Genomic DNA, 16,526 nt, shown 5'->3' on the forward strand with positions numbered 1-16,526 from the left:
TCCAAAATGTGTACCAGCCTCTCAGGTATAAAGAAAATTAAGTTGTTTCCTAAAAGTAAGACCACTGTTTATATATATATTTATATATATATATTTATTTATATATAAGAGTGAGAGATAAAGATAGTAAGGAAAGAGTTTATATGTTGTTTGTGTGTACACATTGTATAGTTCATGTACTATTCTACAACATTTTTTTTATTTTACATGTGTTTCAGCTTAGGACATTATTTTAACATATCCTTAAAATTCTACACAGGTGAACTTATTCTAAATGAAACATTTTTTTGTTTTTGGCCACTCAGTCAACTTTATTTAAATGAATGGTGCTTTAAAAAACTTGCAGCAAAAGCTTTACTTTTAACAAAGCATAACATATATCTCCTTCAGAGAAAACTGAAAATAATGGACCTCATCCTAAATTACCCAGTGCCTGTAATCAATATACAGTTATAATATTTCCTGTCAGGAGAAAGCAGGAATTGAGACGCAAAAGCCTGCAGATGTACCAGAGGTGGAGCTTGCTCACATAACAAATGCCATTTGCATACTGTGCTAGCAAGGCTATCATCCCCACAACTTTTTAGTGGTTATTGCACCTACGGTTAACATACACAGATGTCATGTGAAAACCCACATGCTCTGCCCTTCACACAGCCTCCCTTTCTTCCCTTCATTTTCTTTATTTTTTTTTTCCCCCTCTGGTTAGCTTGTTGTGGCAGCTCGCTTGCTTCCCATTGCATAATCCAGCCCCCTCCTCATCTGTGCAAGTGATCAGAAAGAAATCTGAAGCAGTGTCACAGAAGAGCAAGAAGAAGAAAGCTGTGTAGAGCAAATAAGCTCAGGCATACAGTGAAACGAGAGAGAGAGGCTGCAAACAAGGGAAGGGATGGTTTTCTCACTTGATGTGCTGCTCTCCATCTCTATGAGGGGATTTGTCTGCTAACTCATCAGGCTGGGATCTTCTTTATTGCGCTTAGAAAGAAGTGTTCTCCTCACTACCATCATGCGAGGTAAGGGGCAGAGGGGGAGGTGTTGATGCCGGCTAGGATGTCAAGTCTCTAGTATACAGAGTTTCACTCATTAAAGGACAGTTGCTCATTAACAGCACCACTAGTTTTACTGTGAGTTCTACAATGTCCTCTATCTGTCTGTTAAGGCTTTGCCAGCGTGTTTAAGAAAAGAGGATTCAACTGTAACCTATCCAGGCTCTAGTCACATTGGGTGATTGGTTTCTAAGAGAACACTAATATATAAGTGCAAAAAGGCTGAGATTTAAAAGATTGCATTTGGTAAGAGGTGACAAAGTAAATGCAGTTAAGACCTTTATTCTGTAAACCTATTGTGCTATGCTTGTGAGAAAAGATCAGCTGTCAGTGAAAATTTGGCATGTACTTGTTTGGCAAAAGTGTCCAGAAACTCACTGAAAGCTAGTGGGAGTGAAGAAGCTTGTGCAAACAGTGCACATCCCTGTCATGCTGCTGTTAGGTTGTAGTTTTCGCTTGCCTATAGTTTAGTGCAGTATATGTGCTACAGCACTCCGTGTCTTTGCCTGTGCATCCCAATTGAAGCAGGCACTTCTTCCAGGTCACTGCCAGCATGATCTCTCCAAGCTAAGACATGTCCATTGGAGCGGTGTGTGTTTGTGCAAAGATGGGGGGCAGTAGATTGCCCATGTTGAAGATGCATGGGGGATAAATCTCATTCCAATTAAAATACAAATCGAGGAAGATAGAGTACTTATCCAGGATTGCTTGTTTTGCTTTTGGCAATTATTGCACTTTATAACTTGCCTATAGTCTGAGCATCCATTAAAGGCTAGATAATGCTTTGGTCATTGGTTTGGTACATGGGGGGTTGCAAGTCAGATATATTTCAATAGATGAAGTAAAGATGTATGATTGCATTATTAATCTGAGCTAGCATAGAATGTGTACATAAAATATTTTTGGTAGTATAATTTAAAGCAAGTATAACTTTTTTGAACTTGTTAATTTTGAGGTTTTATATTATGCAGTAGATGGTTGGTATACAGGGTGACCTCAGTATGTACTTGCGCTGTGATGTAAAGGCACCTGCTAAGCACTCTAAATAGATACTTGTAAATGAATGTGAGCAGCATAAATACTGTAAAAAGTCCCTGGGGCTCATCCATCATGGCGAGTTTAATTTTGTACTATTTACTCCTAGCAATATACCTTCTGTTGGTTACTTAATTTAATATACAGAGACAAACGTAAGCACAGCGATAGGTCACTTTTCTCCCTGCACCTCACAATTAAAAAGTACCTGGAAGACTTAACAGCTTTCTTTATGTCTCCTCCAGCACGATGGCAATAGCAGCAAAAGATGCTGATGTTGCACTTACGTCTGGAATAATGCATACAAATTAGTCTGAGGGTGCATAGTTAGAAGGGACTTTGAAGCAATTATGGGAAAAAAACCCAAAACAATGTTTAAAATGCGTGATAATTATATCTTGGTTGCTTGGCTAAGGAAAAGTGCAGCATATTGAAACAAACATATAGCATATAGCTTGAGGCAGGTACAGCAAAAAAGGTCAAGTTTAACCATGTCTTTAAGATGAAGTTGAAATGCAGTAGCCATGTATGCGAGGGAACATGTGTTTGCATGGTATTACCTAGTCGATTGGGTAGCTAGGATGCTTTGAGCTACTATATAAGATGAATTATTTGAAGTAAGGTTGGTAATGGAAAATCCATAAAACTCTTTGATTTTATATGCATACACTTACATGTATACATGTGTCACTTTCCCTCTTAATAGTTTGATAACCATTTAGTAAATTTGTGATTTTTTTTTTTAATTGCAATTAAAGTCTAAACTTTGAAGACAAATTCTTCTTATATGAGACTCTCTTGTTTGTTTTGTTGTTCCATACAAACTCTGTCATTCGCTCTGCTTTGCACAATCAAGTAAATTGAATTACACACTTTGAACTTTGAATCCACATTTTGATAAAGAGCCAGCATCAAGTTTTTTTTTCATAGCCAGTGGACTTACAAATACTGAATAAGGTAAAACATGATACTGCTTGTTATTGTTCCTTGAACTCTATTTTGCCCAACATCAATCATGACAGTTCCTTTGGCATCAAAGCTAAGGGATCATGTCAAAACTCTTGAATAGCAATGGTAAGGGAGAAGGATGTATGGTGCACTAATAGGTACATTCAGAGGAAATGTAACTCTCACAGAATGCACATTTATCTGGTTCTAGGATTGCCACCTTGTCTAGAAAAAACACCAACCTTCATACCTCTGTAATATTCCCCCTCATTGATAACATTGACATCAACACAGCAATTTTTAGAGGCTATTCAAGTCTCTCTGGTGCCTTTCACTTACTGCTAACTTGGAGGCAAGTCAATATAAAAGCTAATAAAGTGCAAATCAATCCATACTCATTTTACCATTTGTCACATTTGATGAGCATCTACTCAGATGCTCATTATTAAATGCCCATTATTGTCTGGTATACATACCTAAGTATTACGATTTGTCTTATTTAGACAGTGCTTTAATTATGTGGGTACAAAAGTTATTGCATAGTTATCAAGGAATTATGGAACTATGTACATAATGAATTAGCATTGACTCTTTAAGTGAGGAATTGGTTCAGAGAAGCATGCCGCAATAGTATCCCCATTACTTTAGAATAGCAAAGTAGGATAACTTGTTGCTTTGCATAGAATGATCAGTAACAGTTTTTCCACTTCTGTTGTCCCATTATTTGCTAGTTGCACAAGACATGGTACTTCAAGCAGTGTGTGCCTGTCATGTTTTAATCTAATATTTTCTTGTAAAGAAATATGAAACTATGCATAAGTGTGGTCTGCCCTGTCTGTATGCATTACAGTGTCACATTTTAGCACTCTTAAATATGTTAAATATAAGTGTATACATAGTACTCTTATTGTTGCATATGGACAATCATGGCTGAGGCCTGTGTCAGACATACATAGCTACCCATTATATATAAAAATATTGGCATACAAATATGGCATAGGTGAAGAATAATGTTATGTAGCTATATATTTATGAATAGTTTGCTCTAAAACATTAAGTTAAATCTAAAAGTACATTATTTTCAATTTTCCTGAATCATGTTGTGTATCATATATGGCATGTAGAAATCGTTTTGACTTTTGATTCCGTGAAATGAAAAGGGTCTCTGTAAACTGCACTCTTTTAACAATGCTGTAGTGAATACTGAACAGCTACAAAATAAAATAAATAAGGAAACCCTAACTCATCTCGTATTGCCTGCCTTGTAAATACTGAAATACTGAAGTTGAGAGATATAAATTTGTTTATGGCACTTAGCAAGAACAAAAGTTAGTTATTCTCAAAATGTCACTGTAGGGGTACATGTATACTTGCATTTTAACTAATATCTTATGTTCACTATTACATTGCCATCAGAAAAATACCAGACATACTAATATGCAATTAATAGTTCTATAAAATGCAATTGTAGCAGACAAAAAATGCTGACTCTACACAATAGTAGCATTATCAGTTTAAAATCCTTTGATATCACAAGTGATGGGGAAAGAACGCTCCGCATATAATACTGCCCTGAAGTTGTATGTGTATGCTTATATATATACATATATATACACGCACACATATACATACACACACATTTATATCTGCCCTAACGCATATATCCTATATCTGACTAATGCACCTGAAATGAAATAAATAATGAAATAAAGTGACCTATAATGTGTCTTAAATTAACAGGCATGCTAATAATTATGATACATATAATCCCTTTCATTATTTAACATGCATTTCACATTTTAGAAAAGCCTCTACCAGCCCCTGAATCCCTTACTACGGGTATTAATAAGTTTTTAGGCGAGAATAGAAAAGGGCCGTATACTTTTGCTATTATTGTTAATAAAATAGGGGTCATATTTCTGATATTTTAAATCATATTTTTCTGTATGCAAAAAAAAAAATATTTATGTATGTGTGTGTGTGTGTGATCGTGTATGTATGTGTGTATGTGTAACTTTCCTCTATACATATGTGCCACGAAAAACAAACAGAGCGGAGATTGTCTGATCACCGGTGTTAAGTGATTTCATAATAATGGTGATGAATATTAATATGTTATAATTATGTAATTATCACTTATAGAATGATTACTACCATTTAGTCTACTGTTAAGCAGTAATTCCACTTAAATGATGTGAAGTTTGTATACGCAATAATTTTAGAAAATCAGGCTAACAGAGCTAACATTAGTTATAGATGCTATAACAAATAAAAAGTGCTAAGAGCAATAATAAGTAGTTACACATAGTGGAAGCTTTCAGTTTTTATAAGAAACATGTGTATGTATATATATATATATATATATATATATATATATATATATATATAATTGTGTAAGTATGTGTGAATAAATATATATATATATATATATATATATGTATATCTATATATATATATAACATACATAAATATATTTATGAAGCAAGTTACATAATATGTTTATTAATTTACTGTACTGTACTGTGTATATATAGTATATGTATATTTTGAGTTTAAGGGAATTTACAGTTACAGTTAGTAACAGGTAGATATAATGTATAAAGTAAAACAGGCAGCTGTATCAAAATGTTGGTTATAATTTAGATGTCAAATTATGTTTTGAAAAGATAATTAACATTTTGTTTTGTTCCATTTTTATAAAAAGGTAGTTAGTTCAAATGTTATGTGCAAACCACATAGAGCATATAAGGTATATTTATGCCTTTGTATTGTTCCTTTTCTGTATTTTTTTTACTTTATTTTGTTCTACAAAACTACAGGGTAAATAATCCAAAAACATTTGAGAGGCCTGATGTCCTTAGATGTAGAGACATTGGTACCTTTTGTTGATGAACACTTCAACTTCAACTGATGAGCATGAAATGAAAGTGTATTCCTCTGCCAAATAAATCAATTTGTTCCTTTCAAATAAAGCAGAGAATTTGCCCTAGACAAGCCTTGTGCTCTAAAACTGAAGGATGTCTGCTTTGTAGCTAAAGACAAAGGAAGCACACAGGAATAAATATTGATTGAACTAATCATCTGATGAATAGGAATGAGCTTTACCAGTACACATTATTATAGGCTGTGTTAACTCTCCCCTTTTGTGGCCCATATGCTGCCCTTTCCACCCATGACCCCTTCCATTCATTTTGTACTAAGAGAAACCACAGGTGTTATAACGGCATTTCGGACAAATGAAGCAAAATAAAACAGTTGTGTAAATAAGAAACAAAAGAAGAGTTACACTGAATTCAGTGGAGGACAACATGATGGGAAGACAATGGCTTAAACGAAGGCCATGGTGATCGGACCATGACTGTGTGACAGCTTCGTTCTGATAAGTACGCGTAAGACTAATATTTCCACATCAGCAGAGGAGTATTCTGTCTAGACATACATACAATCGTGTTTTATCTCTCCTAATGGGAGTCGTTTGTTTACTAATAGGGGCCCGCTTAACAAAAACTATAAATGAGTAACATCTTGCTTGAAGATTTTAATTGAATTTAAATATTTTAAAGGAATGCATCAGTGTTACGCTGAAAATTATGAAAATAATAGTGGCATTATGCAAAAGAAAATGAACAGATGCATTTTCCACTCTTGCATGAGGCATAACTAAATGAGAGTTACTTAGGGAATTGGATTGTAAACATTATTTAGAAGAAAATTTAATAAACTTGCAACGATTATTTGGAAAAACAGTGGCATATCATGTAAGCAAACATACTTGACCCCTTGTGTTGACAAAATAGACCATGGTCATTTCTCATGCATACACCATGTTAACATCAAATAATAGGTTAATTTATTAAAATATGTGATTTAATAGTTAAAAAAAATAGATTGTATCTCTAGATGCTCACTGTTAATAACACACTATTCTAAAAAAAGAGGGGTATAATGGTAGGTGGTGCTAGTTGATGCTACTTGCATTTGTATTGGCATACAAATGAACTTGGGGCATATATATATATATATATATACATATTTTTTCCCTGATGAAAGTTCCAGGTTGGAACTGAAACGTCGGATAAATAAAGAACCATGCTTCAAGATTTTTTGTAAAACCTCTTTATTCTTTTGATGTTCCATTTTAAAAGTCCTGTGAGTGCTGGCCTGTACTGCATTCTCTATACATATATATATATATCATTTTGAAGAACTTGCTAGTCTAAAATGCTTTAATATTATAAAAGATGTGGCTGGTTTACTCACATAGGTACTTATTTAATCCAGTCTAGTACCAGTTTCTAAAAAGAAAGCAAAGATCTGATTGGTTGCTGCAGGTAACTGCATTGGTGCAGTTTATCAGCCATAGACGTAAAACAGCTCTTTCGCTTAGTTGAAAAGCTCTGCATTAGATGGGGTATTTATACACAATGCTGAAGGAAAATAGTACACAACTACAACTAAACCAAATGTGGACTGTGTTGTGGAAACATAGCAAACATGATATGCTTACCGAACACTAATCAGATGATTATTTTCTGCTTTTAGAATACATATATATGTGTGTGAAAAGGGAATTAATGTCATTTTACTGTCACTCGAAAGTCATACTTTGTCATAACTTCTCCTCCCAACACCCAGATTGTTTTACCATTGTTATTGTCCTCTCTTTTTAGCCCAGTGAGACGTGAATGAAATTTCAGCTGCTGCCTTGTTGCTGTGTCTGGGCAAGGGGATTGTTACAATCCTTCCTCCAGCTAGAAATGCTTTAGAAAATGACTGAATGGGATTTTCAAATTTAAAGAGCCAGTAACACTAAGAAACAAAAGGGGCTTCGTATAGATTTAAATGCAAAATAACCATATAAAAATAGTATGTTTTGCTTTATAAACTTTAAAACTGTATATAAAATAGCTTCTGTGTAGCACTGGAGGTAGTCTTTGCATTTGCAAAGCAAAATACATCTATGATATTTCAAATAAAGTTTTGAAACCATACAGCACATAGACAAAATAATTCAGTTAATTTCATTATATATTGTTTTTGCAGATGCTGTAGGGACACATATCATATTCATCCCTCATATTCATCCCTTAAGACAATGCGGAACCTTAAACTTCACATCCTATGGAAACAAATACCCACCATTATAGTTAGGTTTAATAAAGACAAAGCAATACTGACAACATTATTAAACTTTACATGTTGCTCAGTCTATGCAGGAAAGGGTTAATACCTAAAAAAAAACAATTGAAATAGAAAATGATGATTGATTTTGCTAGAGGCCATTGCTAAGGCTTTCAAGACAATGTGCTTTCACTGTTCCCAATCATCACAGCCAATGGCAATGTGTAAATAGCAAAAACATGTTGAGTAATTTTGCAAACACTGGTTGTGATTTCAGTGGACATTAGGATTGCCCTACACGTAGCTAAGTGCATTCTTGGTAAAACTGTGCTAAGACGCAACACATGTTGGATTTACAAAACATTTGCGACTTCTACTGGAGCTGTCTTATGACTTATGATTTTATTTTTAAAAGATAAATAGTGACATTTAAATATTACTTTTGTTTAACAATATTTAGCATGAAAACACAGCACAAATGAAAAATCATGTCGGAAATAGGGATGCCACCTGGTTGGTGTTTTACCGGCTTGGATGGTAAAAAGTATGCTTGCTGCCAATGTTATTTATAGGAAAGAAATTAAAAGAATAATGAAAGGGCAGTATTTTTTTCCAGAAAAGAAGGCAAACCTAGCATCAAAAAAATCAAACCCATATATATGTATATATGTATAGTGACAATCGTAAATCAACTTCAAGCTCATAGAGCATGATTCTTTATATGTATAACATTTCAGTGTTTTCCTTTAAACTTTCCATTTGAGCATTTGCCACATGCTGTGTACATTAATAAGGATACCAAGGATGTTTTATTGCACGGCATCTCAATGGTGACTATCCAAAACTGAGCAGAGCTTTGCTATAGCCTTCCTATGAACCTCTGATTCTTATGCTTTCATTCAGTGACCCACAATGAACAAACTTGAATCAGACATTGTCCAACCCCCTGACCATTCAGCTCTACTCAGCTCATTGTCCTTAAACTTAATTCTTTTCTTAGAGTTATTAGAGGTGGAAAAGCACAGTCATTAAACACAAATAATTTTAATACCATATGTGAATATACAGTATATATATTTATCAAAACTTTTTTCTTTTGGAATTTCAGAATTTATAGTGCCAGGTGCCCTAAAATGAGAGTAACTTCTTACCCCACCATTGTATATAAAAAAAGAAATAACTCTGGTGCATAATTGATGTATCAAAACTAGGAGCTTCCCTGTACCTGAGACACTGCCTTGTAATAATCCATATAAGCATCAAATACAATTGATAGAACCCAAATCTATAGCAGAAAGACAAATTATAGAAATAGCCTTCACTTAAGGGCCTTCATTTGGCCCAACAAAATAGTTGTTACAAATAAGTAGTCACAACTATTTCCACATTCAGTGGATCAGACAGGGGCCAGGGAAAGGATACATGACTGGCAGATACATTAAACTATAAGACCAAACTGGTAATTGACTAAGCTGGTTCATCAAGTATGTTTGTCACTAGTGTGAAATTCTTCTGCCTTTAGTACTGTTTTATACCTGATAATATCACCTTCTGTATATAAAGCATTATGGACCCCCTGACAAAATAATTGCTTTTTGTCCCACAGTTCTGTAGCCCTACATTTATTTATACAAATTCCTGTGCTTAAGGAAAGTGCTAGTGTTAGCTTTGTTTATACACAGCATATATGCCTGAGGATATCTTGTTGCATATTTTTGTGTCTGTGATTACATATGACTGGGACAGTGTGAAACACTATTTGTGAGCATATGACTTCTGCAATGTATCAAACTGTGTAAAAGCTTACATAATAAATATGCGATATATGAGATAACATCCAAAAGTTTAAAGATTTCAGCTGTATTACTCTCACAAATGACTAAAATATACAGGGCCCCTATTGTAAACTAATATTTGAGCTTTACCAGTAACATTTTGTACTCTTTGTTTGCACAAAACACATTCAAGGAGTCTCAGAATGGAATTATATTTCTAGAGAAATTAAAGAAAGATGTGCTATAATACAAAACTGGTTATTATTCCATACAGTTTGTGATTAGTTAATGAAAAACAATTAAGAAACATTCAATAATAATGTTGTTTTCTTACAACCCAGTTGTAACGCCTTTAGATCAATCAGTAATCAATATTCCTCTCAGAGGGTTTATGAACACTTAATATTAGCAATCACAAATATATTGGGACCCTGGGGATGAAAGTAATTTAGCTCCTGTGTAAGCTTTGAGAAGGGAGGGAATCACTTCTATTGACTCGGTATGCTTTCAGTATTTCAGCTTGATGTACTCTAACTCGTTAGCACATGCTTTTATATTTATTATATTCATATAATATTGCAGTTACCCTCATACACAAGTGAGTTAAGTTCTTTCATTAGGAAAATATAATACAATAAATATAAAAAACAAGTAAATGAAACCCTTTAGAACAGTTGCATGAAATATATTGCCATATTTACTTTGCTCTGAATTTTACAGCGTATTTAATTCCACACATGCATATGTAAACTGTCTCAGTTTAAAAATAGTTTTCAAACAAAGCCTTTTGACTTAACCATAGACAAGTGATATCACAGCTTTTAGAAAAGTGGTTAATAAACGTGCAGCTGCATAGATATGTGCTAAAGTGCCGCAGCTAATTGTGGCAAAGTGGTGACTACATGAGATCTCCGATCCTCCCGTTAATCCTCTTAAATTTATATCCCTCATGCAGCATAAGTATTATTTGAAGTCGTATAATGGCTGCCATTAAAACATCAGCCTACTGAGAGGAACAGTGAACCCTGCACTCATAACTGAGATTTGTTAATGTGCAATTAACAAGTTTGCTGCCTGCCATGCCCTTTATATTCTTAAGTACAGCAGCACAAAATGTTTGTACTCTATGCATACTGGTTCATGCAATTTTATTATTCATTATATAGTCAATATTTTGGTTTACTTTTTTAGACATTGCTTAGTACCAACAACATTTTTGTTCTACCACTGCAACCTTGACACTTAAGTAGAACTGCACTTGAAATCATCTTACTCTGCAAAATTTCCATCCTGCCTGTATGCAACTGCACTGTAGTTGGCTTGCATGATTTCAGTCTTTCCCTTATCATGCCCAAATTTTTACCTGAAGGTAAAATGCCACTGGCAACTACAGGATCAGATATAGCTCTATTTGATTATGGCAGTCAGGTGAAGGCTAAATTTCCAGAATTAAATATAGTGCTAAAGTGGCTACGGGTGTGAACCGATGTTACAGAATGCTTTAGTTTCATAACTGCACAGCTAGTAGTTGATGCTAGCATTTTCCTAGACACAGCCATGAGTTGCTGAGTGTATGGTGTTCTAGTGAGTTTTCAAGTGGACTCTCAGTTGTGTGCCTGCAGCCATCACTTTTTTTATGAATTGCAACAGCATACAAAATGTCCATCAGGACACAGCCATATCTAATTTTTGTATAAATATAGCATATACAATATTTGGAAACCCTTATAATTTTTTTTTTATTTTGCTTGCTTGACCCAGTTTGTGCATCCTTTGATCCGTAAAGGGGGAAAGCATTTCCATTGGCCTACACTATGGAAATTATATTATATTACTGATATCATTAAAGTGTTTACTACTTTGTGATAAGTACTGTCTACATAGTAATACTTGTAGAGGGTTCTCTGCTGCTACATTACCATACATGTTTGGCTGGGGTTGTTTTTATGATCATAGCATGGTAACAGTTATTATTTGGCATGGTAATAATAATTATAGTCTTATTGTGTATTTAACATCTTACCTTATCTTGGCAAGCTACCCCAATGTTTTTTTGGTAATTCTTATTTTTTTTCCACAATGAGTAGGGGTTTTACTTCTGCTGCCTGAAATTAAATTCATGTCGATTTAACATTACAAATTAAACTGAGAGATGCTGCTCATTGCAATTGTGTACAATATACCTAATTTAGCACTGTTATCTGAACTTAATAAAAAGGGTTTAAATAGGCATGCCTGGGTTAACACTTGCTTATTTCAAGTCCATCGGAGCAATAGTAGAATAATAGTAGAATGTAATAGAAAGGATCTTTGTATACTCAGTAAAGTGGTCTTGCTTAAAAAAAAATGATACAAAATTCTGGAGAGGGAAGTGGTTAAATTTAGCTCTAACTTCCGAGTGCAGCATTTAGTGACCTCAAATATTATTTTGCACCTTGGCATGTTCAGTGCAGCTGTTTTTTCATTACCTCATGTTTAGGTAATTCTACTGCTAACATGTGTTATCTATATGATAAATCATGTTGTATTATTCACACATATTTCTGCTAAAGCTTACTTATCTACAGGTATTCCATTATTGAAATCATGTGTGCTGTTCCTCTGCCTGTTTTTAAAAACATGCTGAATTGTGTAAGAAAGGAAAAGGATTTAAGGCTACATATTTTTTTTCTTTTTCAATATAAAATGTGTTTTTTATAGCAGTTCTTTTTAATACCATATACATATTCCTATACACCAGTTTGCTTTTTAATATATTTAATATAATATCTAAAATATACATTATAATGGTCATTTTAGAATTTCTTTTTCACACATTACCACTACTAGCACTACTGTAGAGTAGGCTGAGTGTGATATCAGTTATTTTTCTCACTAATGAACTGCAGTCATTTTTCAAAACGTGAATATCTGTTAATGGACAATATCCAAGCAACAGCTTCAAAGGAAAGAAGGTGGGATGGTGATAATTTCATGCAAAGGTCGGACCTCCAATATATATCACCTACAATTTCTTAATAAAGATCATGTGGTTCAGAAATACTTTGTAATATTTATACAGCCAACCTATTAGGGAACAGTGCTTACTGAGTTGAAATGAAGCACCAGCCAGCAACACTAGAGCAAAACACTTTATGACTAAATCATATTGTGGATGCTTGGAAAGCCAAACCCATCAACTGAGCTGCCTGTTTAGCAGTAAATTATACAGAAGCAACAAGATGCAACACTTAAAATAAACTCTTTTATTTTAGCCATTTTTCTTCTAAGATATAGGTACCTATGAAAGCTGTGTATCATGCTTAGGCAATGTTTAGCATCCAAGAAGTTACAGAACTACATCTCAAGGGTAAGCTGAGCTTTAAAAGACAAAAGTTTAAGGTGCTTTATTATAAGTATTTGATGGAAAGATAATGGGTGGGGTCATGTGTGCCAGATGGTTAAATAAAGTTTGTAAGGTCTCATTTAATGTAGACAAAACGGTGAAAATGAGTACAAAATTTACATTTCGCAATCTAAGACGGTCATTACATTGCAAGGCTTAACTGCGCACAGCACATAACTGCTTGAAGGTGGAGTTTTTAGGTGCAAAAATAGCAACTTTTTCAGATAGAGATTTTATTACACTGCTCATTGAGATGAGTCTGTACGGTTTGCTAAACTTTAATAGGCGCAAAGGCAAAATAGTTTGCAGAAAGGTAACACTGGTTTTCTTTGAACATATATCTTTCTATTAGCAACCTTCATTTCATTCCCCCAACAGAATCAAACAAGCCCAGGTTGTTGAAATCTAAGAAAAAATAATTAATACATTCTGTGTTACATTATACTATCCCAGGGAGACCTGTCCCAGAAAGAACATCTTCCAGTTCACTGGATTTATTCCCTAACTGTGCCAGTTAAATGGAATGGAAGCTATAAATATGGCGGGGGAATGGGATATTATGATAATTCATTTGCTAAAAATACTAATCCATTTCCAGTGTAGTTGAAAGGAAAGGAGTCAAATTGTCCATAAAAAAGTAGGTGTTAAGTGTACCAAACTTTCCAAAACCCCAGCTTTTTTCCTAGTGCCAAAACTGACTTCGAATTACCGAATTAGGTGATACATTAAAAGATTTATAGCAGAAAATAGCAGGCCAAAACCTTACAAGCAGGTACAAAAATCTGACTTCATGTTTCAACTTCATATTTGGCTAATATGGCTCCAATTGGATTCATATGATAAGCCTAAATACACACACACATTTATTCTTATACAGATATAGTCACATATACACATAAATTCTTATTCATATACAGTATATGCTGGGCAACCTTTATATAATGTGTACAGATTATTGCATGTGTCCAGTATATTTAAACAAAAACAATATTTCTTTATATCTTTTATTTTAATTGGCCTGTACTAATAGTAATGTAAGATGTTTAGTTCATCTGGGGTCCATAATGTTTATTTCATTTATGAATGTGATAATAATTATTATAAGTAATAATTATGGATGGTAACATTGAAAACTAAGTAACTTAATCTGCATCAGCCGTGATTTGTTGCTTGTTGTTTAAATAGGAACTTAACCTAATATTTGCAAATCACTTCATAATTGGCATTGATATAATTTAGACTGAACTGAAATCCACTCCTCTCTGTAGACCCCATTTATGTTCAGCTTACCTCCCATGGCACATTTTCAAGAATGTTGATTTAATGTAAAATGGGCTATACGGTAAACTCTGGCACACAAAAAAACAGCTATGCCATTGTTCAAACTCAGTGGTGCTCTATGTGCCCAGATGCATTATTTACAAATTTCCTCAGTGTGGATAAGGTATACTATTATTTACATAAAAATCACATGTATTATAGGATGGATTGTTAATATTCCAGCTTTGGGTATTATATTATATCTAGAATTCCAATTATCTACCAGCTATTAATCTGTTGTGGCCAAGCATGGCATTGTTTCTCAAAATATTGGGCAAAATTCAACATGCTCAGGATTTTTATGGCAGTTTTCAATGTAGTTCCTTTATTGGCATCACTTTATCATTGTCCGGTGTGGTATAATCCCTGTCTTATGGTGGCATTGAAACCTTTTTTTTATCCAGTTTTTTAAAAAGTTGGCTCAAGATGAAGAGCACAGCACTGTTCAATGCAGGACCGCACAATATTTGCCACTTGCCATAGGGATGCTGCCTGCATGGCTCCTCTATCCACCCCTCAGAAATACAGTGCTGCCTAATGTTGTCATAGGTTGTCTTGTGTCCAGGGTGCAAAGACAGAGCTGCAAATATGGTTTATGCCTATTTTTGTACTTTGTATCCTACACCTCATAAAGGAGTCTTATAGACCTGTAACAGATCAATTGCTTAGGTTTTCCTGTTACAAAACTGTTAAATGGAGTCTGCCAAACTGGAGAATCAGTTACTAAGTACAAAGCCCCTACTTTATGATAATATGGCCCTTAATGCCTTCAGAATAATTTCAGGAGATGCAATCTGCTTATTTTTTTTACAAACTGTTTTTGTATAAATATTGTTTTATTGACTTGGTTATTGACTTGGTTATTCCCGTATTAACTTTAAAAACAGCATGTGGATCAATGCAAATTCTACATCTATTAAAAGGTTATTTTCCCAAAGTCATGTTCTCCTTCAATGTATAGCAATACATTGAAGGAGAACATGACTTTGGGAAAATTACCTTTTAATAGATGTAGAATTTGCAGATTTTTGTAGAATTTCCCTGATTTTTTCAGTGCTGACTTGTGGCCTTCCGTCTATTGAGAACTCAATTTTTAAGCAGTATGATGCTTAATTGCTCAATATTTTGTTTTTTATCAATTAGTAGCATAGCATAAAATATACACAAAACACAAGTCATTTTCATGTGAAATTACCCTTAGGGGCTGATTTACTAACCCACGAATCCGACCCGAATTGGAAAAGTTCCGACTTGAAAACGAACATTTTGCGACTTTTTCGTATTTGTTGCGATTTTTTCGGCTTCTTTACGAATTTTTCGTTACCAATACGATTTTTGCGTAAAAACGTGAGTTTTTCGTAGCCATTACGAAAGTTGCGTAAAAAGTTGCGCTTTTTTCATAGCGTTAAAACTTATGCGAAAAGTTGCGCATTTTTCGTAGCGTTAAAACTTAAAAGGTGCAAAGTTTCGCGTAAGTTTTAACGCTACGAAAAAAGCTCAACTTTTTGCGCAAGTTTTAACGCTACGAAAAATCGCCAGATTTCACGCAACTTTCGTAATGGCTACGAAAAACTCGCGTTTTTACGCAAAAAACGTATTGGTAACGAAAAATTCGTAAAGAAGCCGAAAAAATCGCAAAAAATACGAAAAAATCGCAAAATACCGATCATTACGAAAAAAACGCAATCGGACTCATTTCGACCCGTTCGTGGGTAAGTAAATCAGCCCCTTAGAGTAACTACCATTTTACACAAGTAATAATACAGGACATTTATTTAGGCAAGTAATATACAAACAATTGTATAATGCATATTAAAAAAAAAACCCACAGGATAATTATGAATAATTTTGACAGCAAACAAATGTTTTAACATAACCCCAATAATTTCAAGGTTG

General features: G+C 34.1%; 1 protein-coding gene across 1 annotated transcript in view; it reads left to right on the plus strand.

Moving 5' to 3' along the window:
- Nucleotides 1-590: 590 nt before the first annotated feature.
- Nucleotides 591-16,526, plus strand: part of rorb (RAR related orphan receptor B) — a 138,441-nt gene continuing 122,505 nt past the window's right edge. The window contains exon 1 of the mRNA XM_002940031.5: nucleotides 591-1,013. Within this exon, the coding sequence (XP_002940077.1) occupies nucleotides 1,007-1,013 (7 nt within the window). The 5' untranslated portion in view covers nucleotides 591-1,006. The remainder of the gene's footprint in view (nucleotides 1,014-16,526) is intronic.

The sequence above is a fragment of the Xenopus tropicalis genome, chromosome 1, assembly GCF_000004195.4.
Source record: "Xenopus tropicalis strain Nigerian chromosome 1, UCB_Xtro_10.0, whole genome shotgun sequence".
In the NCBI taxonomy this organism is placed as follows: Eukaryota; Metazoa; Chordata; class Amphibia; order Anura; family Pipidae; genus Xenopus; species Xenopus tropicalis.